This window comes from Chelon labrosus (assembly GCF_963514085.1).
Source record: "Chelon labrosus genome assembly, chromosome: 20".
NCBI lineage: Eukaryota > Metazoa > Chordata > Actinopteri > Mugiliformes > Mugilidae > Chelon > Chelon labrosus.
The window spans coordinates 12,991,663-13,015,668 of NC_140353.1; the positions used below are offsets into that span (position 1 = coordinate 12,991,663).

Here is a 24,006-nt window from a genome sequence, read left to right on the forward strand (position 1 = left end):
ATAATAAATAAGACTGAGAAGGCAACTTGTAAAACCCCTGGTTCAAATTGTGCCATACAAACCAAAAAGTCTAAGTTAAATTTTGATTAGGAAATACACCTGGCCAAAAAAAAAAACAGTCAAAGGGATTGGGACTGAACAGCTGTGTAGCCTTAAGAAAACCACTAATCAGTGAGGCTAACCAGGAAAAAAGGCCTCGTTTTGCTAGGGTGCATAAAGATTGGACTCTGGAGCAATGGAAGAAGGCCATGTGGTCTGATGAGTCCACATTTACCCGGTTCCAGAGTGATGAGGGCATCAGGGTAAGAAGAGAGGCAGATGAAGTGATGCACCCATCATGCCTAGTGTCTACTGTACAAGCCTGTGGGGGCAGTGCTATGATCTGGGGTTGCTGCAGTTGCTCAGGTCTAGGTTCAGCAACATTATGTGTCCAAAGAATGAGGTCAGCTGACTACCTGAATATACTGAATGACCAGGTTATTCCATCGATGGATTTTTTCTTCCTTGATGGCACGGGCATATTCCAAGATGACAATGCCAGGATTCATCGGGCTCAGATTGTGAAAGAGTGGTTCAGGGAGCATGAGACATAATTTTGACACATGGATTGGCCACCACAGAGTCCAGACCTTAACCCCATTGAGAATCTTTGGGATGTGCTGGAGAAGGCTTTACACAGTGGTCAGACTCTCCCATCATCAATACAAGATCTTGGTGAAAAATGAACGCAACACTTGATGGATGTAAATCTTGTGACATTGCAGAAGCTTATTGAAACAATGCCACAGAGAATGTGTGCTGTAATCAAAGCAAAACGAAGTCCAACAACATATTAGACCTTGTGACCTTTTTTTTGGTGGCAACTTTTATTTTGGCCAGGCAGTGTATGTTCATTAAACTAGGGTTTTAGTATATATCCTCATAGAGAGAGCTTCCTGTCGGGAAGAATTTCCTTAACTGTAAAACCGAAGTGGTTCTTGATGAGCAGTAAGCTCATCTTTCCATGTTAGGTGATGTAAAGCCTCTTTACAGGGAAAGAAACTCCGATAATAATGCCTCCAACTCTTTAAGACTCATTACATTCTGTTAAGCAGAGTGTTGCTCATCATGAGTAGGCACGCTCTGCTGACTCAAGTGCCAGGAAAAACTGGCACATCATAACTAAAGGAGTTCCAGGCAGTAAATGAGCATCTTTACAGAGTATGCAGTCTGACAATATTCAAATAAAAATACACTCAACTCCAGGCTCTTCTTAGAAAACAAGGCATGTGCTAACTAGAAGATGGGGTTGCCATCTCATTAAGCCTATTATCTTAGCTGGAGACAAGAGAATTTCATTCAGATTCATAGTCTGCGTGTAACAGCATGGCATTAGAGATTAGATGGCAAGTGAATGGTTGGTCAGTCTATGCAAGACATAAATCTATAGACACATTTCCAGGCAGAAATTCAAGTAAGTAAAGACGAGAAGTAGTCGGTCGGATTTCTTGAAACAGGAAAAAGTCATTTATTTCAATATACATCGCATTTAAAACTATATAACATTATTTGTTTCTTGAGTATTTTACACAGCTCTTATCATGGAAATGTACTGGAGTTTTTAGAAAATAAGACCAAGCTCTGAAACAATAATAATAATAATAAGATATCCCACTCTTTAATTACTGCATGATTACTTGTTTGTTTTTTTACATAAAAGAAATTATAGCTTCATACATTATTTTTGTTCTTTATAAAAGAAAAAGCATACCTTTTCAAAGTGAGTTTATATGTTTGTTGATGAAAATATAATAAGATCGATCCAAGAGCAGTGAGTGATTCTAAATATGTAATGCCTGAGAGACTGCTTTACGTCAGAGCAGATGGGTATACTGTAATGAGATCATTTGTCACTGCTGCTCAGAGGTCCGTATTGGAAACCTCAGAGCATTCAGATGAACAAACAGGTATATTGTAAGTATGGAAGATACTTTGTAGACTGTCACTGCAATGGAAGCAGCCTGATGAGCAGAAAGGAAGGCAGGAGAAAATCATATCAGACCGGGAACAAAATATCCGCTCCTGTCTGAAAGTACCAGCAGAGGCAAAGATGGAGACAATTTAGTGTAAACACATATCGACGCACTCTTTCAAACAGCCTGCAACTGCAATTTAAATAGTTAAGGGTTGTGTTTTAACTGTGCAGGGCCATTGCAATTAGTAGTCACCATATTGCACTATAAACTTTGTGAGGAAGAGGAAAAACAGTGGGCAATAGTCGGCCTGTATTCCTGTAGGCCAGCACCTGAGAAGGCCTCCGGTTCAAAACAAATTACACAAATTGTGCCACTATTGGGGATACTGAGCAACGAGAGGTCAACTCTCCACTAGGGGGACTTTAAGACCTGACAGTGATGACTAAGGAATCCCTTTTATCCATCTCAGCGTGCAGCAGGGTCCTCAGAGAAAACTCGCCATGCCGCCACGGTGCAACAGTAAAAAAGCAATAGGCACAGCCCATCACCACTTGTTGGAATCTCCACCCCATCTCACAAAGTGATACAGAATTACACATTCGTTGCCATTGAAAGCATGAAGGAATCTCATATAAAAGAGTTTGTGTTTCAGTTTTTGCTTTAGTGGGACTGGTGGCCTGGTGAAGATTGGTTTACAGTTCCCAAATATAGCATCGAGCGTGGTTATTACCAGAATCATCCTTATTTACACGGTGATCATGACTTACATTCTTTTAAGTAATCCGAGTTCATTGGGAGCTTGGCCACAAATCTAGGAAGCTCGCTAAAGCATACAAAATATGTCACAAGTCCTTTCATTTACACCTAAAGCAACAAAACAAACAAGGCGGCCTGTTCTGAGTTTGTGATACTATAGACGGCTGCTGCACAACGCCACCTCAAAATCTGTTATTGCCCGCTCATACCATCTCCCTTCAGCACCTCTGCAGACACACAGGCATTTGTGAATCATTTGTGGTGGGCACTGAAAGACACTTTGATTCCCAGCATCTCTCGGAAACAGACCGCATCGTCCCTCCGTGGCTTCTCGTCTTGTCTGTCTCCTCCTTATTCTGAAGCCATGCTTAGCAGGTACAATCACAGCCATTAAGGTTTACTAGAGCAGTGTTGCACTCGCTTTGTACACAGCCGAGGATCTGTCAGTTGCATATGCTCTTGTTGTTGCAGACTGTGTGCTTTCGGTGATAATCTGAGGTCAGATGCCCGCCTTGTCGCTGTAGAAGGGCGTGACATGGAACATGTAGCAGTGTGTGCAAACCCTGACCGGCTTCACCTGGCCGTATCGAGGCAACGGGGCAGAATGGGAAGAGCAGCGAGAGCAGAAGATCTGAAATTACACAATATGGAACATATTGGTTAACATTCACATGATACTGTCACACCGAGAATTCTGCCCCCTGAGCATCTTAAGGCTAAAATCGTACCTTTCCACAGCTCCTACAGTGATGCTTCCTGCGGATGACTGTGAAAGGAGCCTTGCAGGCAATGCAGGAGTTGCAGGCTTCATCAGGGACCCAGTCAGGAGGGTCTACAAGAAACAATAAACACATAGCAGACCTGTTACCGGCTGAACGTTGGTCGAGAAAAGGGAAACGTAACAGGCTGTCATTTCAACTAAACTCCGCGTGGGACTGCTTGTGAATTTGCTGACCTTCGAACTGGCCCTCCCGGGCCTTGGCTGCCAATTCCGATGAGGAAATGGTCTCCTGACACAGAGCACAGTCCTCCAGAACCGCACTGCGCAGAACAGGACCTGCTGGATACGACGAAAGAAGAAAACCAGGGTAAAGTTTGATTGATTTTTGTTTATGTTAAAAGCCCTGTTGCAGAGTGAAGGCTCAGTTATAGGGACGACGTAGTGCAGAAGAGCTGAGGCAGGTGAAAAGGATTTACAGTAGCCATGACATGAAGTGATTCAAAACAGTCGAAGGAGAGGCTTTGGTAGTGATTTATTTTATTCAGTTTCACTCAATTAGTTTAATGTCCAATTGTTTTGAATGATGATGGGTGTGATGCCAATTGTTTTGGCATCACACCCATCATCATTCACTTGGATTCCAATAAAAATTCATACTTTCACTTTTGTTAAATTAAAAAAGGCACTTTTGAATTCTGTCTGTATTATACAAATGCCATTCACATTTCCTCACCTTTCTTTTGCTTATCATTGTCTCCCTGCTCGCACTTGGTTGCCATGACTTCAAACAGAGTCTTGAGGATGCCGCGAAGGTCGCTAGCATAGTTGGTCTGCAGCTGATCGGCAACACCTGTGTCACACAAGAACCCATTACGGATGTCAGTCCAAGAGAGACTGAAATATGCAAGGACTAAGAGAATCAATCTAAGCCTTTACCTGATATACAAACGAAGAGGCGGTGGATGAGGTCGCTGCTGCTGTGGAAACGCGATCGGATCTTGTTCCTGGCCGCCACCTTGACATTGTGCAGGGCCACCTGGATCTCCTGGTGGTCCGGGTCTTCTGACGTCCCCGAGCTGGGGGTCAGACTGCTGACGGGGCTGCAGGAAGGGATGAGAAACAGAAAAGGATGATCATTTCATACTTTTCCCAACAAGATGAATGAAAGCTGTGAGGGGACAATATTTTGTCCATGTTGCAGATATACAAGCAGGACAATATATATTTTTAACATCTGTCTGATTAAACCTCAGCTTGAAGATCATGAATGCTGATTGACAAATCTGAGGCAAAAGACCGAAGAATAACAAAACTGTTCCTTTAATCACTGCTGAAGCGTGAGAAGGAAGGAAATACAAACATATGACAGTGACACACGCTTTGAAGAACAATTAGTTACCTGGGTGTATATGCACTGCTCGACAGACTACATGTGGTGACCGACACGCTGTCGCAGTCACTACCTGACACAGAGCTGAGGGGAGAGTTCTGAAAACTAAAAACAACCAAATAAAAAAAAAAAAAAAAAGGAGAAATAAATATGTAATGGTTAAACAAACGTAAAAGGGATTAAATTATGGGAACATAAAAAGATGATTCATGAAAGAATAATATGAAATGTAGAATGAAATAATGCAAACCAAAACAAATACTTTCATAGAAGATGGGTAGAAGCTCAAACTTGCCCCAGACGACACATGATAAGAGAAGAAACTCAACATTAACCAAAAATGACTGCACACCTGGAGCTCCTCCTGCTGTCCTCTTTGGTGTCCTTCTTCGCATCTTTATTTTCTCCCTTGTCCTTATCCGTCTCCTTCTCCCTCTGTCGGCCTCCACTGGCATGCCTCTTATCAGTTCTCAGCTGGTGGTTGCACGGGGAGGCTCCATCCCCTCTGCTAGAGCTACAGTCCTGAGTGCGATGCCCCGGCTCTGGAGCCACCACCAGGCACTCCTCACAGAGCTGGGAATTCGAATCTTCTTCCAGCGGCTCCTCAGAGCAGTTTGAAGAAGGGGGAGTCAACTGGGCAACCTCACCCTTACCGTGAGGATCGTGACCGCGTGGCGGCAGCCGACAAGCAGAAGACTGGATGACGGCGCCAGAAGCCGGGGTCTTAGGATGCTTGTCCAGTCCCAGAGCGAGGCCTAATCCGAGTCCGGCGGTCTCCGTGGTGGTGCCATCATCGTGGCCGTCCTCACAGCTCCCACAGCAGACGCAGGAGTTGAGCAGGCAGTGAGTGGCCACCAGGGGGCCGCAGGGCTCAATCTCAGACGGAGGGGGCCGAGGGAGCAGCAGCTTGTCCACAGCCAGCTCTGTCAAGCTGGGTGAGCGAGGGTTGAAGATGACCGTGGCAGACAGTTTCATCCCTCCCATACGATGGGCGATGACCTCAGCTGTTTCAGACGCTGTGCCTTCTAAACCCATCTCCCACCCATTGGTGTAAGGCAGAGGTTCAGAACCGGGGGCAGAGGTGCACGGGGGTCGCTTTGCAGGAGGACAGTGTGCGTTCAGGCTGTGTGGCTGTGGGCAAGGCTGCTCGGATGTCGTCTCAGAGTACCACCCATTCCTAACAGAGTCTGGACGTGGTCCGGGCTTGCGCTGCACAGGACGGACGGACTCTTTGGGAGGGGAGACGACACAACTACAAGCCTCTCTTGAAATGCTGGTGATGCCATCTCCTGCTGCATCTAGGTCCTCCATGAAGAAGACCCTGTCCTCCTCCTCTACATAGATGCCTGTCCTTCCCCGGATCCCAATAATCCTGCGTGGTGAGGCCTCAGTGCTGGAAGCCGCACTGGAGCTTCCTCGGTTTGGACCATGTGCTGGGGACTGCCCCTGGCTGGGAGGAGACAGCAGGGTGGACATCTCATCTCCCACACGGTACACCATCATGTTGAGCTGCTCCAGTTCCTCCTCGTCGTACTGCATGGAGCAGGCCAGCTCAGCCTCCTCTGCCTCCTCACAGAGAAGGCCCTGCTCCTGCTCCTCCTCTCCCCTCTCAGTTTCCACCTCCTCCCAGCCCTTTTCCACTTCCGCCAACTCCTCCTCCTGACTGGGACAGACAAACACAGCCAGCTGCTCCTCTTCCCCCTCACTCTCCCCTTTGGAGGTGTCATTAGCAGGGCTGCATGATGAGTGATTCTCTTGGGCCGATGCCGGAGCGCCGTTTGCAGCCAGCCCCTGGCTTGTGGACAACTCTCCATCCTGAGAAATACACAGGTTCCTCTCCAGCGTCACCAACTCCTCCTCAGTCAGGGTCTGCAGCAGGTCTCTGCAAAAAGCACCACAAGACAGCTGTAGCATCGTGATAGAGGAAAAAATATAAAACATTTTTGCGATGTTTGATATTCATAGGCTGTACCTTATTTTCTTCAATAAAGTGCGAAAAGGCCTGAAGAGCTCGGACATGTCCTCTGATTTTTGGTCTAGGTTGAGAGGTCCCTCTGAATACACAACCAGCCCACTGAAAGATATGTTTAGAAAACTGTAAGAGGGTGGAAATGAGTGGAAAACAAAGAGGCCGACGGAAGTACAGGCAACGCTTACCACACAATGGCTAGTCTGGGAATTGTAAACATCAGCGCGGGTTCGTAGTCATCGATCATATCCTGTGTGAGATAGCCCAGCTTTAAGGCCCTGAGACAACAGAGAGAGAGGAAAACGTGACAAAAATAATGAACCACGTCATCTCCACGTGTTTGTTTAGATTCAGATTAATTCCAACTAAAGTCAGCAGCTCTACGGCTCGTTATTTTTCAAGTATGTTTGTCACTCGGCAAATTCACCTCTCCACAGTCTCACAGAAGAGGACAATCACCTCCTGCTGTACATAGTATTCTTTGGGAGACTTCACAGGCACCATGGCTGACACATAGCTGGCAAGGAAAGAAAAGGAGAGTGGAATGTAATGACATTCGCTGCTGTTTGCTGAATGATTTTTTTTTGGCAAAATCCTTTCACCGGATTACAAATGTGGATTAATCTCGTGGATACGATAAATCGCAATGTCTGGTCCCTCGTTTACCTGAGCTCAAACTCGGCAAAAAGGCCGTCAAAATGTCGCAATGCGTCCTTCATGCGGTCTGTGTACATGTTGAGGTCTCTCAGGGCCTGGTCTCTGGTGATGTTCCGTACCTCCTCCAGGCTGCGAGTGAGGTCCTTAGCCAGGGGTCTCATCGCTATACTCTCTATCTCCCTGTTCATGATGATGGAGCCTGCAGCCAAACACTGGACAGGAACAAGCGCTTCATTAATCATCCTTGCACAGAGGATTCAATTGTGAAAACAGTGTTTATAATGGCACAGTTGACCATCAAGAAACAAATGTAGAAGTGAAATATGGTATTTTATTCGTGTGTGTATATAAGACTTGTGCAAGGTTGTTTTCTTCCAGTGTGATGCTGCGGGGAATACACTACCTCAGCCCCAAACCACAGCTGCCCTGCCAAGTTGTCATGACGAATCTCCTCAGGGAACTTGACACAGAAGTCTCTGTTGGCCCGGTCGTTGGGGATACATTCATCCATGATCTGACTGATAATGTTCAACACATTGTCCTACAGATGAACACAAGAGTGACAGAGCACAAAATTGAACAAACTACTCGGAGGGGTAAACAACAGCGAGGAGAAATGCGTTTTTGAAAAAGGAATTTTCCGCGGCTAATGTTGGTCAATAATCCACGCTTAATCGTTTGTCACCCTTTCGAGAAGGAGGCCGTTATATTGCGGTGCTTGAAGACCATTGATTAGAAAGAGAAAGAAAACAATTTGACAAGTACACGAGAGCATTAAGGCCCTCGCAGCTACATTCTCCGTTAATGAAAACACTGAACTGAAGCCCATAATTCCAGCAGTGAAAATGCAGTGTCACACACAACAAGAGCTAATCAAGAGCTTATGTGCCGCTGGCATGTACAACAGCCATAACAATGACTTACAATGAGCCTTTCACTCCACCGCAGCTGCACTGTGCACTGTAATCTTGTCAGGCACAGCACTGCGTCTTTCTCTGCTCGCCCCGAGGAGAAAGATTAAAAAGCTTTGAGAGGGAGAGCTTAACCACTGATTCCTCTATGGCTGCGTGCTGCACATGTGTCTTGGCCCGGCCTGAGAGCCACCCCACGATCTGCGAGCGTGTCGGGGCAGTGACTTGTACGTGATACCTGTGTGTCTGTCTGACGCAACGCTATCTATTCTATCATTTTATCAGGATAAGAAAGGACTGCCCGTCTCTGACCCGTCTCTTCTTTGTCTCAAACTAGCACGGCTGCTCCAGCAGGCCACGCCGTACGAACAGCCGTGCCAACATAATATGAACAGCATGCCAGCGACCCCCACAGAGGTCCATGAATAAGAGCCGATACTCACAGGGGCAGGTTCAAGCGCAACAATTTGGCTTGAATGTACTTGCCTTCTATTCTTGGGGCCTCGGGCTGTGGGGTATCATGCTGCTTAACTCCTCGTCCAAAACCCTTAAATGCCTCGGAGGCATGCCACTCTAAAAAAGCTCTCCTCCCTGGGCTTATAAGTGCTTAGCTGTTTAACATTTTCATTGCAACTTGCAGAGGGAGAAAATCAGCCTACTTTGAGTTACAGACAAAAGCTCAGCCTGACCGAGAATGAAACACAGATGAAAAACAAGGTGACAGCTCGGCAGAGAGCAAGATAGAGGGGAAAGAGACAGAACAGTCGGGGATCAAGTGATGACCTTATTAAGTGTTTCTCCCTGTGCGCCCTGCTGCTGGTGGGGGGTGGGGGGGGTGAGGCACAACAGGCCAGATGAGAATCTCCTCCACAACCTCCAGATCTCTCAGCATGATGCAGCACGGCAGCCATCACTCATGCACAGCCTCACCTCCTAAGCTCCTCTCAGCCCTGACCTCGTGCAGACCTTAAACAAATACCGCTATCACCACATGCACTAACTCCCTATGGGTTCGTACCTTAAGATCCCTCTATTTCAGGCCGTAGCTCAGATTCAACCTGATTATTAGTCAGATGATTCAAAGTGTGACAGGTATTTGAACCAACTCTAATTACCGAGGCAGTTTCTTCGACCAAATCTGCTCTTGTATAAGTCCTCTTTCTAAAGATGTCACTCTCGTAACCATTTACTAATAGCACATGACACCCGGCGTTATCAGGGGAAAGATGAGTGTGTTCACCGGCCACTTCCAATAAAGTCTACTTATCTCACCTTATCAGCAAACTGCATCACATAAGCAGTGTTCTGTAAGGCAATGGTCATATCACCACGCCTGTATCCACAGGGAGATAAACAAAGGCTTTGTGTATTTTTCATTCTGGGGCCACAACCGAGGTCCAGCCAGGTGGTTATGTGAATGAAAGGAAGCTAAAATAAATGAATGAAATCAAAGCTGGGGGTTGATTTGGCTCAAATTGCTCCTCTCAAAGGGCTATTTTTGTGGATTATTTACGCCAAAAGGGAAAAGACGGTGACGACGTTTGTTTGTTCTCAGCGCTGACCTGACAGGATCGGAACTGGTTGACCAGCAGGGTGCACCTCTGAGGGTCCTTCCTGCCGTCGAGGCTGTCCAGCTCGGTGGCCACCTGGTTGAGCTCTTCATCAGCGTAATAGAACTGGGCCAGGAGCTGAGGGTCCGTCCTCTGCGCAGAAACACAAGGAGAAAACATAATGAGGTCATTTTCAATACTGGTACGGCTGCTAATGAGAAACATTATAATCAAGGCAGTGCAAAGACCTTTCAAAACAACTAAAGGTTGTAAATCACTAGAAATATATTAATAGACATCATGAATGCTTGATAAGAGCTGTAGTGGATGAATGTCACAACCTCCTCTGTTAATATAAATGAAGTCACAGCGAAGCCAGCTGCACAAAAAGGTTGGATGACACAATTAAGAGCTCCCACAGCTGTGAAATCGTCCGACCTATCCTTACATCTCAAAACAGCTTATTATTCGTCGAGCCACGAGGTTTAGTGACATAGTGCTTTATGTTTTTTGCTGTCGGAGACGACTCATGTTTAAAATTTCATGGGGGGAGTTATGATTAAACTCAGGGCCACATCAGGATAGTCTGGTACCAAAGGTGAGACGTTCAATTGGCGCTCCAGATGAGATACTAGGTCTTTTAAATTGAAAATCGCTTTATTTTAAATACAACTTGTTTTCGTCATCTGTTCACATCTTTACACGCACACCGGTCCCTCACACTGACATGATTTTAATCGCATGCAGACGGGGTGTAATGCAGAACATTGACTGGCTATTCAAATTGCACAGGTTCCTGATCATTTGTGTGGGATGCAAAGTACAGACGGTCTTTGTCATTTCTCCATCATTTCAGGACCAGGTCTTTTCAACCGGTATTTATTTTAAGTCTATACGTTTTCCTTTTCTCCATTACACAACTTACAATGCACTCTTTAGCCTAGATCAAGAAATGCAGCTATTACAGTTCACTAGCTCAACTTTATTCAAATACAACCAGACTATTTCTTACACTATTTTCTATTGTGTTGTGCAATATTATCAGTAGAGAGGACGTGAATCTGTCGTGGCAAGTCAGACGGCCGCTGCTACGTTTTTACGTGTTTTGTGGCTCAGTGGGCAACACGTCAAGCAACGCCTCCAGTGTTGTAAAGGTGGCGTTTTCTTCTCATTTTAAGAGCAATTCTCTGGATTTACGCGTGTACTGGAGGACATCGACCAAAGGAGCTGCTGGCGACAATACGCCGAGCATTGTGTGGGGTTCATGTGTGAAATGAGCTTATCTGAGAGGCAACCTTGTTAGGCCTGGCCTAATTGTATTACGCTCAGTTCAGGATGTTTATCATATGCTATCTTTTTGATGACCCTATGAGCATTACCTACAAACAAAGACATTACAGCGCGAGCCCGCTCCCAGCAGAGTGCCTCTCCAGAGCCTGTCTGTAGAAACATCTTTTTAAAGAGCAATGCAAGATGCACACTCTGTGTTAACACCACACTTTTAAAAGTAAAACGCCTCTGAAATTACTATTACTAAATATCTCCTCCTACTCTTTGGCTCCCTTCCATCTAGCAGCACCGCCAGAGCGACGACGAAGCTCTCCTTTGCCTAAACTCATCCCTGGTTTAGCTCCCTAGTGTCATAAACCTGCTTGTTGAGCTCACGGGGTAAGTCAATTATTAATTTTAGCTGCAAAATTTAGTAACAGATGTCACGCAAAGAGGAAATAAAGCAACAAAGGATGAAGAATGTTTCCTGACGTCCTCTGTTACGACTGTTTAGCCTGTTACAGGGTGCTGAGGGGTAGCACCGAGCAACAATCAATCCAGAGACCCGAATGCTGTGCTTCAGTGTCACTACCCTTGTTTCTATGTGTAATGCTTGAGGGAATTATGGGGTGCACTCGTTTCTAGCTCTGCAGGAGAAAAGAATACATTGTCAGACATGAGCAGCTGCAGTCTGTAGATATCCAGCTTGGTACTTTTCTATGTGAGGCAGGCAAGTCAGTGCAATGATTAAGCCTCCTGGTTACAATACAGAGTTACTACAGCCCTGAAGTGCTAACAGGTGGAGTATTTTAAAGGAAGCTATCCTCACTTTAATCAGTGAATGCAACTCTTTTAGTGGTCTTCTTCTTTGAGGATAAAAAACAAAACAGATCTCGTGCAAATAAAGGAGCAAGAGAAAGCAACAGAGAAGAGCAGAGGGAGTAGACATTCAAAGGCAATTGAGCACAAACGAGAGGGAATATAATACAGCAACATAATGCCGGTCTGTGGGGACGAAAATAAAATCAGGTAAGTAGGGCACCACACGGGTCAGCTTAACAACATTTGTTGAGGTATTCTGGTGATTTATGAGCAAAACATTTATGAGAGCAACACAGATACACATTCATACACGTCCACATTTCCTACGAGTATGGGGGAAAATATATATAAGAAACAAAGTCCTGACAAGAAAAGTTAACAAAGGTTAATAAACCGGTCAGCCACAGCATTAAAACCACTGACAGGAGAAGTAAATAACATTGACCATCTTGTGACAATGCAATGTTCTGCTGGGAAACATGTGGACCTGGCATTCATGTGGATGTTACTTAGACCAGACCAGGCACCCCCACCCCATAGCAATGGCACTCCTTGATGGCAGCAGCCATCCCCAGCAGGATGCAGCCTGACACAGGCACACACACAAAAGCAGTTTAGGACCAACTCAAAAAAACATGAAGAACAGGACAAGGTGTTGACCTGGCCTCCAAATTTACTAAATCCCAAACTGATCAAGTATCTGTGGGATGCACTGGAACAAGCCTGACCCACAGAGGCCCCTCTCCTCAACCCATAGGAGCTAAAGACCCCCACTAACAACATCCTGTTGCCAGACATCACAGGACACCCTCAGAAGGCCCATGTCCATTCTCTGACGAGTCAGAAATGTTCTGGAGGCACAAGGGAGACCTACTCAATATTAGGTCATAATGTTATGCCTGATCAGTGTATAGTGTGAAAGCTCCAAAGAATCATATGAGTGGCTACAGAGCCTGGTCCTAGTAGAAGATTTGTGTCATTATCTCCCAGCAGGTAAGCCCTCATTGTGAGGAGCACGACACAAGCAAGGAACTGCACTAAAAAAAGCAAACGCAACAACTGTGCATATGTTGTTTCTTGTCGAATGTAACTGCAAACTCAAACTGAATATCAAGACACCAATTTATAAATCACAAAACCAACAAACTTATCACACATAGAAACACACACATCCTGGGGAGGGCCCGGGTTAACCAGAAGGTCAACGGTTCTGGAAATGGCAACTACATGCCGACGTGCATCATCCCAGCAATGCCCAGCAATGCCCCCAGCGACGGCACAGTTTAAAAAAAGGACAGCATGACTGTGCAGACTGGAAGCAGGGAGGAGTCGGTGAACAGGTTCATATGCCTCCCTCGCGCTCGATGTCTGGAAGTGAAGATCCACAGAACGCCAGTAGTTACCGAAACCTCTCGCAGGACTTTTCCCCTTAAGTTTGCAGTGTTTCCTGTTGCGTGATGCGCTCCCTGCGGACCATCGCTTCTCTCTCTGAATATGATACATGGTTCTGTTCCCCTCACTCTAGCTCATTAATAATGAAACAAACAGAAAGGAGGAAACACAGAGATATATCCTACGGCTAGGATGCATTGTATCAGAGAAGGGAGGAGATGCAGGGATATAAACATTGCTAAGAAGGGTATTAGTTGAACTAATATCAAGAAAATCCTTATCAACACATGGTGACTTGTACACAAAATTTTGCAACCTGTATTTGTTTTTATCAAGGTCAAACGTGTATTAGCTGGCAGTCACAAGTACAAGTACAGTTAAATCAGATACGTTGAGTTACAGAACAGCTGGAAAGGAGCAGATCGACATTTCTTTTCTCGCCCAAGGCTCCTTCAGCAGGGCAGACACTTGTCAGTCCAACATAAAACCCAGTTTGTTTCTAAACTCAGAACTCGCTGCGTTTCTCTTGTCAAACCGAATCCCACAGAAGGAAAATCAATAAAATTCCTGCAAATCTTTGCTCTTGTGTGTGTGAATTTAGACGTCTCTGCTATGTCATGTTTACTGAATGAGCTGGAGAAGTGGAGCAGAGAGGTCATCTAACCCGTACCCAACACAGGCAACTCTGAGTCTGTATTACTCTGAGTAAATAAAGTGTTTCATGCGGTTCTTAACAAGGTCATAAACTCTATAAACTTGAAGCAAGGGTGAATAGTAGATTGTTGCAAGGCAAAACATATTCTTTATTGCATTTGGCAACTGTTTAATCGAAACAAATAAGTGTGTTTCTCTGCAAGCGCAGGTTACAGGAAGTGAGCTCAAAGTAAAGCTTTATTACATGAGAAGAAACCAAACCCACCATGAGATAGGTACTTATCTTCCCATCAAACTGTAACCTCTGAACAGAGAGAAAAGCAATGATATCACCAGTCAGGAGGCTGATTTATCAGGACAACTGCTCGTCAGTGACTGAGCCTATGATACAAATGTCACGATGACCAAACAGGAAAAAGGAGTGGGAGACAGAGAAAGACCTTTTTTTTTTTCCCCCAGCCCGGGCACAACGCGGCCCACAGACGGATGGCATTCAGCTGAAGCATATAGGCCAAAGCCAGAGGAGGAAGAAACGCAGTGTTTGAGACAAGATGCCATCGTATATCCTCCTCCTGCTGCATTCCTCACACAAGAAGGGAACATTCCTGCAGCATTGCATCATGGGGGAAAAGTCAAAGACTGGCTATGTTCACAGCGTGCTGGTTTAGTTTTACACAGGCAGCAGTGCTCGAGTTGTTTGGGTTTCTACAGGTTTTGTGTATGGAATAATCATTTATCAGAAGTGAAAGCACAGAACTGGCTGCACCAGCTGTTCTCAAGTTCAAACATATCCTATTTATTATATACACTGATCAGGCATAACATTATGACCAAAGTCATGTGGCTCCAAAACAGTCGTGACTCATCAGAGAATGGACACGGGCCTTCTGAGGGTGTCCTGTGGTGTTTGGTACCAGAATATTGTTAGTGGGGGCCTTTGGGTCCTATGGGTATCCTGTCAGTGGTTTTAATGCTGTGGCTGATTGGTGTATTTACCCAGCAGAGATCAAAACCACCCAACACTAGTTCACAGAGATCAGCTGATACTTGCATTTGTGGCTACAGCAGTTACTATTACAGAGCTAACTAGTCCACATGGCAGATGTGACATTTCCTGTCATTCTAAACCGTACTATGCTACGTCCACACTAGTGGTTGCATTCGTTGTGCAAACGCAGCATTAGCAATAGCATGTAGCATGTATGCATACATAAATACAAAACTAGAACTAAACTATCACCTACATTTATAATGAGTTTTCACACACGGTTTGCCCTCCTAAAACAGCTTTATTTGCAACATCCTGTTAGCACAGTTGACTGGCGTCTCTTGCAGAGAAAAAAGAGATGTCTCCTTGCTAAACTAACTTCCTTGGGCAGGCATTTTAGAGTAACAGAATAAAGATTAGTCTTTCGCCTTTGCAAAGCGAGATCCACAGCCTCCTGTGGTAATGTTTACCTTGTTACATGGACTGTGAGTCAGTGATGATGTTAGATGCTGCTCTACAAAGGCGAGCTATCTGTTGAAACAAGTGCCTGTTTTTATCTGCTTACATAACATACGTTGGCTCGCAGTAAAGCACTGGCCTTGACATTTACTTAACAGGGTCAGAGTAAATGGTTAAAAAAAAAAAGAAGTTTGGTCTTAACTTACAACTACAGCAACAACAAAACATCTAGACGGGGAAAAACACAAAAAGTGGAAAACTTAAAAAGGTAACAATCGGATTAAGAAGTTGAGAAATCATTTCTTCCTATTAAGACAGATGCATCTGGTGGCCTGACTCCTGAACTTGCGAGTTGTGTCATCACCACCAATGACAGTTCTACCTTGTGCAAGTGAGGAAATGAATCAGCAGATTCAGCTGTTGTCCCCTTGTGCAGGTCGCTCTCCTCCTATACTCCCGCTGACTGTTGTCCCGGGTGCCCTGTCTCTCTTGGGATGACTCTCTACCCACTGCGGTCACAAACACATCATTTCAGCCTACTAAGATCCATAAGTTCGCCCATAGTGACAATTACTGTTAAACCTCCTCAATCACATCATTTCACTGTGACTAAGTTAAATTGCTGCCTCTTTTGTTTAAATCAATAACGAGAGGCGACAGCGTGACTCTTATTGAAACGTGTCACTGAAAGACGCCTGCTGCTGAACATTTTCGTCGTGCCGGCCAGCTCTCTCTTTCTCTCTCTCTCTCTCTCTCTCCTTGAGCTGCTGATTCTGGGCCTCATTTTCATTCAGAGCGTGCAGATGATGACGGCTGTCAGGCTAATGCTTCATGAGCATCCATAGCATCGGTGCATGCACACCGAGCCCACTTAAGGGACTTCTGAGAGGCCTTGCCTGTGCCCTCCATACTCTATTCCAGGCTCAATTTGCTGCCTTCTGGCTGCCTTCCAAGGATCAGAGGCAAATTCTGTAGAGGGAAACCAGTTCACTCTGCTTCATTCAGTCAGCTGGCAGACTGGCAAAAGAGCAGCCGGGAACAGTTCATCACCTTATTTATTATTCAGGACTCAGCATAAAACCCATGGCAAGAGCGAGCCCATTGTGTCTGTAACAAACAAGGAAGCTTCCTTGACTATGATTTACATTAGACTTGGCAGAATAAATAATAAAATCTTTCTAAGAATGCAGTGTGATGCTGAAGCAAGTACAGTTGTGTTGAGTCATTTCTTTCGTGTTCAGCTTGCATGAGGAGTTTCCTCCCTACCGCTGCAGCTACAGAGTTATTGATGGTGACTTTTAAACCATAAAATCTTTTCTGAGATCTCCGATTACATAAAAGTGCAACCGAATTGACGAAATAGTTGGGGAGAATTTCTGCACTAACCGGCCTAAAGTTGATTTGGAGCCGCAGAAGACTGCGGATTTAAATCAGTTCCCTGACTCAATATATTCAGAGTGGTCTGCCCATCTGGACTGATGATGGCATAATCTGCGTGCTTGTCTCCTCTCTGAGGGTTGGTCTAATCTGTCATTCGGACTATAGCAGTGACCTGTGCATGTGCCTGACACATGGTGGAGCAGGCTGCTTGTAAAACGGGGGTGGGCACAGAGGATTTAGGTGGCCGCAAGGCGTGTCCAGGATCCCCTGATGGGAGTGTGGTGACAAATTGGGACACCCCTCCGCCCAATGACAGCAGGGAAGTTCTTATGCAAGAAATAATCTGGTTACACAATCCAGAATTGGCTGTTCAATCGTGGCCACAGAGGGGAAGGTGAATTTTGGACACATAAATCCACAACTTTGTCACATTTTACCGATTAAACAAACCTTGTTACGTACGTGTTCCTTCCTGCAGTCTTGAAGGAAGCGCATGATTCACAGTCAGGCTAATTCTGTCCACTTATTGTCATGAGCAGTGACAGAGTGTAGGCACAGCTCAGACTGTCCCAAATTGCAGACAATGACAGCCATGGACGCCAGCGGTACGTGTGTGTGTGTGAGGAAACACACACATCTCTGATCGCAGTCAGTGGAGATTACACGTACGCCAGTGAACTGTGCAACTGGGACTGCATCTGAAACTGCAACACTAACATGTCAACCCCACTGCAGGGTAGCAAAGTAAAAAAAAAATAAGTAAACCTCATCAATCTTTCAAAAAAAGTTTTAGCTTTATTATACATAGAAGGATCCTGAGATTGTTAATGATATTTTTTCCCTCATTATCTTTGGGGAAATTAAAGGAATACAGTTTCATTATCTTGCTAATCTAACATCACAGTGCAATTTATTTGATCAAGATAACAAAACCAACTTGTGGGATCTTTTAAAAACACAGCACTTGTTTCCTAAAGGCAGTCATTACACTATGGCTCATGGAAACTACAGACTTAGAGCCTAAGTCTGCGTAATAATGGTTGAAACAGTTGGTCCAGTTGTCTTATCGTCCCAGTCCTAGAAACCACAAAGAAGAAACACTAGAGCTGACAATGCTGATAATACAGCTGATAATGAGTGGCATCCGCCCAACTGTAACCAAGGCCAACTTAGACAATGGTTATCATCAGTGACAATGGTAAGAGGAATTTAAAAAGGTATTTGATCAAACAGTGTACCAATAATTACTAGGAAGACAACACGCAGGCAGGTGCGAGTGCAACCTATCATTCGAGGTCAGGACTGATTCCCTGTGGTGAATCTTAAATCTCAGCCTTCATCCACTTCTACTTTCCTTCAATCATCGCGTCCTCACACTTCAAGATGGTGGCTCCGTGATTCCCCAATCCCGCAGCGAATTTGAAAAAGGCTTTCAATCGCCCGGCCTGTCTCAATCTGCACTAGGGTCAGCTCTCTAAATCCCAGCAGCTGACACCAAATCAATTACCGCACGGCTGATGGGTAAGCAGAATGGGACATCCACAAAGAAGTCCAGAAACGGGGCTAAATATGAAGCCGCGGTGGCCACTGCTCAGCAGTTTGCTGCCCCATCGACTCCGTGCCAAGTGTGCAGAACCTACACTGCAGAAACAAACCCCCCAATGGCTGCTGCAACACCACAGAAAGGCCTGCCATACTCTGCAGCTTATGGAGCTGTAATTACATTACCTGCCATGACTCGCTAAGTATACAGCATATAATTTTAGATTAGAGTTATAAAACAGATCAATCAGGGCTGCAGCTAAATTGTCATCAATTAATCTGGTCATTATAGTATCGATTAGCCAATTAGAAAATGTAAAAAAACTATTGAAATCTAAAAGGGCCAAGCTAATGTCATTAATTTGTTTGTTTGATTTCAGATATTCAGTTTACAGCAGTATAAATTAAGAAAGGGAGTAAATCCTCATATTTGAGAGGCCAAAACCAGGTTTGTTAACTGATCACCGAACGGTCGGGAAGTCGGGACGTGACAAAGAGTAAGAGCCCTCCGGCTGGAGGTCAGCAGACCAATCAGAGGACCAGCAAAGGTTCATTTATAAGGTGTCCACGTAAAGAAGAGTATGGCAGACAATTAGTCTCTAGATTAATCATCTGCTGTACAAAATGTCAGAAAACTGTGAACAACTACAGAGCAGAGAAATCATAATATTACAAAACCAAAGTGATGTCTTCCTAAGACGTAACTGGTCCAAACAACTGACCAAAATGCCACAATACACACTCACAGCACTCACAAGTTATATTAACACATTTAACCGACAATTATTTATCACTTTTACTGATTTATTGTTCATACAATTATCAAAATTGCACTTGTCTACTAAGTAATTGTTTAATTTCTAGGTGACAGCTCCTTTTTACAAACCATATTGTTATATAAATGGATTTATTGGTCGTGTCACATGATCATTAACAACTAACTTTATGAGAATCATAATTTGTACTGGGCCTTTGTCAGCAATGTCACAGACTTTTTTTAACAGCCGGAAAATCACAAAGCATCCCAGCTCTAATGACCGGGCCTCCACTTTCCAAACAGATGTTGATAAGTTTGTGTGTCATCACCAACTCTTCAAGAGATTTCTTTTCAAATCAGATTCGACTGAGGCGTTTTAAGTAGGGCCCACACAGCTGGCAACAAAGAGTAAAAATGTGTTTCTTTGTCGAACCGTCAGCTGTCAGCGTGTCAGCTTTTCTCCCTGACAGTGTAGACAAACATCTATAAAGCATCTGTTATGGCGGCGTGACAATGATTTACGACCACGGTAAATACTTGCATGCCTCGTCGTGTCTCGTTAGCATGCATGTTAGTGATTTCACACCATTGTTCTGCGCACAGTGCTGATCATTTCATGAGATTTGACCTTTAGCTATTAAATAATGCACGCTGCTTGTAGCTTATAAAATATTAACAATTGTTGTTTTTTTTTTAGTTTTCTCTGATATTAAACTGGATTGTGATCTGATGAATAAATTAAATGGGCCTTTTTACAATATCGCGTACTTTTAAAAGCTGTTTTGTTAAATCAAATACAACTTTTCAGTAATTATAAACACAGTTCCAAGAGGAAACCTTGTTAACTGGAGTCTGGTGTTTTACTTGTTACCAAAAATAAAGCTGCATAAGAGCAGCCCTCTAAACTAAAGTTATCACTCACTCCATTTAGAAAAGAAGGAGAGCAGAGCGGAAGCCGTCCACATATTAAAACGTAACGAAGCAAATGAGCAGCTTCCTGCCGACGGAGGTGAGCGCGTCCGGCTCGGCGCGAGCTCTGAGCCCGTCACACTGACAGATGAGGTGGCGTGGATCTGAAGGTCAGCTCCTGAATGCAAAGAAGTGGAGCACGGTCCCACAGAGGAAGTGCACAGGTTTTGCCGACATCTCTCTCCCCCTCTCTCTCGCCATCAGTCACTCTGCATCTTTGTGCTGACGAATGAGAGGTGAGGAGACTCTGGCCATTTTGGCTGCTTGGGAACCGGAGCCGGGCCTTTGTTTGGAAGTGCGGTGATGTACGATGGGGTAGATTTTTATGAATGCTCCTCTACTGATTTGAGACTCTCCAAAGATTATTTTCTCATCTGAAACTCTACCCTACACTACGTCAACCCATGCACAAAGTATCCTTTGTAGATACACAGGGAAACAGGGGCCAACTAATAATGTAAAACCGGTTAAACCAGTTCAAATGCCTTGAAGGAAGGTAAAAAAAATCCGACCTTACTTCGGGTTGACTATTACACCCTTTCCCCCCCACAACCTGACCTGACAAGACAAGGACATCCATCCTTTATTACACATTCATCTTCTTTCCAGCAGTTAGCACTATGATGGCAGGCACAGGCAGAAAGACAGCTTTGTTATTTACCACGCAGTACCCTCCAAGAGACTGAGAAGGGACTGCATAGCAGGGGCAAAAGAAAGTCCTCTCAGAGGGACTAATATGGGGAATATCAATATGTCTGCTTCCGTCAAGGCAACGTGCTGATTCAACACCTTTCTATCTCCAAGAGAACATAGTTCAGTAATAAACTGTTTACTGTTGATTCTAAATGACAATGCTACGGAGCGGTCCAACAATAAACGCCATAATATGGGGGCTGGAGGCAAGACTTAAATTGGTACAGAAATATTTTCTCTCACAGCCAAAACGACAGCAGCTTCGCTGCCGGCTGACCCTCCTTTCATTGCTGTTGTCTTTTCATGCTGATTGGCATAATTACAGAGGCTTTTAGCGCGTTTCTTTTCTCTCCTTTGAGACATAACTGCTCATTTGAATCCCACAGACTTATGTGTAATTCTGTTAATACCTACCGTGGCCGTGATTTGGCAGAAAGAGGCCCTGATGCAACAGCTCAGCATTCTCGCGACAGTAGTCATTTGCGAACGCGACAATACCCCGGTGAACCCCAAACACTTCGGCCTAACCCCAACAATGGACCACAAAAACGCTGCGACAGCAAACTTGGTCTAACACAGAAAGGGGGAATGACGCAGGTGTGTGTATGTGGCTAAGAGCAGGTGGATAATATGTAATCAGAGGCCTTTTATTTAAGCCTTGTCTGACATGATTATGTCTGTTTGACGGCATTTCAGCTGTCTCCTACAACCAGGAAGGCCAACAATTACAAATATGCGTTGACGAACCCTTTAAGGTATTAAATGTGCCAAGGCACACAACACTGACTGCACTAAAGTCAACTCTGCTTTTGAGAAACGTCACAAATGTAAAGTAGTTATGCAAACATTTCTATTCTGGAACTTTTGCGTCAATATAATTAAAGCATTCAAGTCGTTGAAAACACACTCTCTGGACTCGTTATGAATGCGGACGTGAGGACACAAGTTCCACACACCCAAAGGAAAGAGGTTAAACATAAAAGGATTTTCACCCTGGAGAAACCTTCGCATTCACTCATCCTTAAAGGTGCTGCAGTTGGCATATATTGAACTGTTCATTTACCAAAGCAACCAAGCCTTTAATACTTCCTCTGCTGTGTCAGGCATGTTTCCACACCCTGAGCTTGATTTAAGGAATAGCAGCACGTCTGTTACCGGCTCTCACCCCACTCAAAAAAAAAGTGATGTTTCTGCTCACAGTTTGTGTTTTCCAGGAAGCTCTGGACTAGTTCCCAAACACTTTCTCATTATTTCCGTCGTCAACAAACAAATCAGACCGACAGAAATGCTACAAAGCTTAAAACAATCAATCGTTTAAAAAAACAAGAAGAAAAAAATAAAAGGCAACTATTTTGATAATCAATAATTAGTTTCAGGCCTTTTTTTAAGCTTAAATGCTTAAACTAACCCTGTTCTATCTGATTGTACATTTAATATCTGAACAAAACTATGTAAATATATAGATTTGTATTCTTCTATAAAAAAAAATATACTATTTTCTGTGATTTTAAAATACCAAATTATGAATCAGCTAACTGAGAGCAGCAGAATCTAAAATGATAATAAGCCCTAAAATGCTATAACTCTTTATTTACTTATAAAAACATATTTAAAATGTCGATATTATCATTGTAGCCATTTTCAATCTTATTTTTTTTCTGCTTTGTTTCTGATCATGCTGTTATTAGCAATCACATTTGCATTAAGGCCATGCCATACGTTGCAAAATACCAAAATAAAATCACATAAAGAAATGCCTTAAATCAGTGGCAATGTCAGGCAAAGGCAGCTGTAAATAAATCAGTGTGAATCAGGGCACATAGCCGGGCTGTGACACTGTCAGCTCCGACTGTGGCTGGAAAACAAAAGACAACAACAAAGGGACAGCTGCTGGTTAATACAGTGTAACATCAGGAACACAGGCTAACGTTAGCAGATGTGTGGCTGCCTGCTGAAGTGATCGGGCTAGCTCACTGGCTCGCCTGTTTCTCCAGAGCTATGCATAAAATATGACAGACTGCAGAGCTGACACACACACACACACACACACACACAGCGTGGATCCGCGGCAACTTACCTTGGGCTTGTACAGCCACTTTCGAAAGCGGTTCATCGTTACCTCGCCACCTTCCTTTGTCACCGACCCCTCCTCTCCTCTCCTGTACCTGTGCGTCTGACAGTGTCGGCTGCTAAGCTAGCTAGCGCTGGTGGTGTCCAAATTCGCACAAAAACACAATGTGCGGTAAGTTTGTCCTGAACGCTACACCGCGGCTCTCAGCGCCTACAAAGCGGGTACCGGAGAGCAGCGACCCGTTTCCATCTTCCCTGAATCCCGAGGTTCGCCGCCAGTCTGCCCGCCGCCCGGTCACTTCCCAAGTCCCAACGATACAGACAACCGGAGCTACACCGACGGCTCCGCTGTTCTCTGCCCCTCTAACGTTGCTTGATGACAGTCACGTTGACAACATTCACCTCCCACTTTCCCAGGAAGTGGCGCATTCACGTGCTGCTCCCAAACACCGTACATCCAACCTCAAAAATGGATAATAAGAACTATGAATTATTATTATTATCATTATTATTATTATTATTATTCATAAATATGGGCTATATGAATATACTATAAATATATAAATATATATATTAGTTATTGGACACAAAAACCTACACATGTTCACATGTACAGTACTGCTTTAAATTTGATAGATAGATAGATAGATAGATAGATAGATAGATAGATAGATAGATAGAGCTGGACATTTAAATGATGCAGCAGCGATGTACATGCACTTACCACACATAATCTATAAAGATAGAGAAGTACATATATACAAAATATTTACAAAAATAAAATTATTGAATAGTCAAATGAAATTACAGTGAAATTAATTAAGCTACCATGTGCGTTTTTATTGGCGTCCCTCTAAATTTTTTTACATTTCTGCTTAAAAAAATAGCTCAAAACATCAGAGCTGAAAATAGGCAAGGAGAACCCACTATAAAGGAAGTGAAACAGAAATACTATACATATGTTCAAGAAATTGTAGTCTGTGGGTTGCAAAAGTAAGATTTCTCGTGCAGCAGACACAGCAGTAAATTAAAATCCACTGATGTTTTGAATAATATTCATGCGTCACATATACTTTTAAGCAGAACTACTGTATATGTCTCA

The 24,006-nt window shown here is 44.2% G+C and overlaps 1 protein-coding gene across 2 annotated transcripts; it reads right to left on the reverse strand.

Moving 5' to 3' along the window:
- Positions 1 to 567: 567 nt before the first annotated feature.
- On the reverse strand, positions 568 to 23,231 carry zfyve28 (zinc finger, FYVE domain containing 28). Of its 2 annotated transcripts, XM_084569241.1 has the most exons (14): positions 22,912 to 23,231; positions 9,922 to 10,062; positions 7,852 to 7,989; positions 7,458 to 7,660; positions 7,219 to 7,308; positions 6,980 to 7,069; positions 6,795 to 6,896; positions 5,175 to 6,704; positions 4,832 to 4,927; positions 4,369 to 4,532; positions 4,166 to 4,282; positions 3,667 to 3,771; positions 3,440 to 3,543; positions 568 to 3,342 (listed from the first exon to the last, which is right to left on the reverse strand). In XM_084569241.1, the coding sequence occupies exons 1-14, from the start codon at positions 22,945 to 22,947 to the stop codon at positions 3,211 to 3,213; spliced, it is 3,048 nt and encodes a 1,015-aa protein (XP_084425367.1). In that variant the 5' UTR covers positions 22,948 to 23,231; the 3' UTR covers positions 568 to 3,210. The 2 variants fall into 2 exon arrangements, with proteins under 2 accessions (XP_084425367.1, XP_084425366.1); XM_084569240.1 differs by lacking the exon at positions 22,912 to 23,231 and having other exon boundaries at positions 9,922 to 10,279.
- Between the last annotated feature and the right edge of the window lie 775 nt (positions 23,232 to 24,006).

Coding starts and splice junctions, on each gene's coding strand:
- zfyve28 (XM_084569240.1), bottom strand. CDS start 10,134: ATGTTTCTCATTAGCAGCCGTACCAGTATTGAAAATGACCTCATTATG. Junction 7,661..7,851: donor AGCTGTGGTTTGGGGCTGAG/GTAGTGTATTCC, acceptor GTTCCTGTCCAG/TGTTTGGCTGCAGGCTCCAT. Junction 3,343..3,439: donor ACTGTAGGAGCTGTGGAAAG/GTACGATTTTAG, acceptor GTGTAATTTCAG/ATCTTCTGCTCTCGCTGCTC.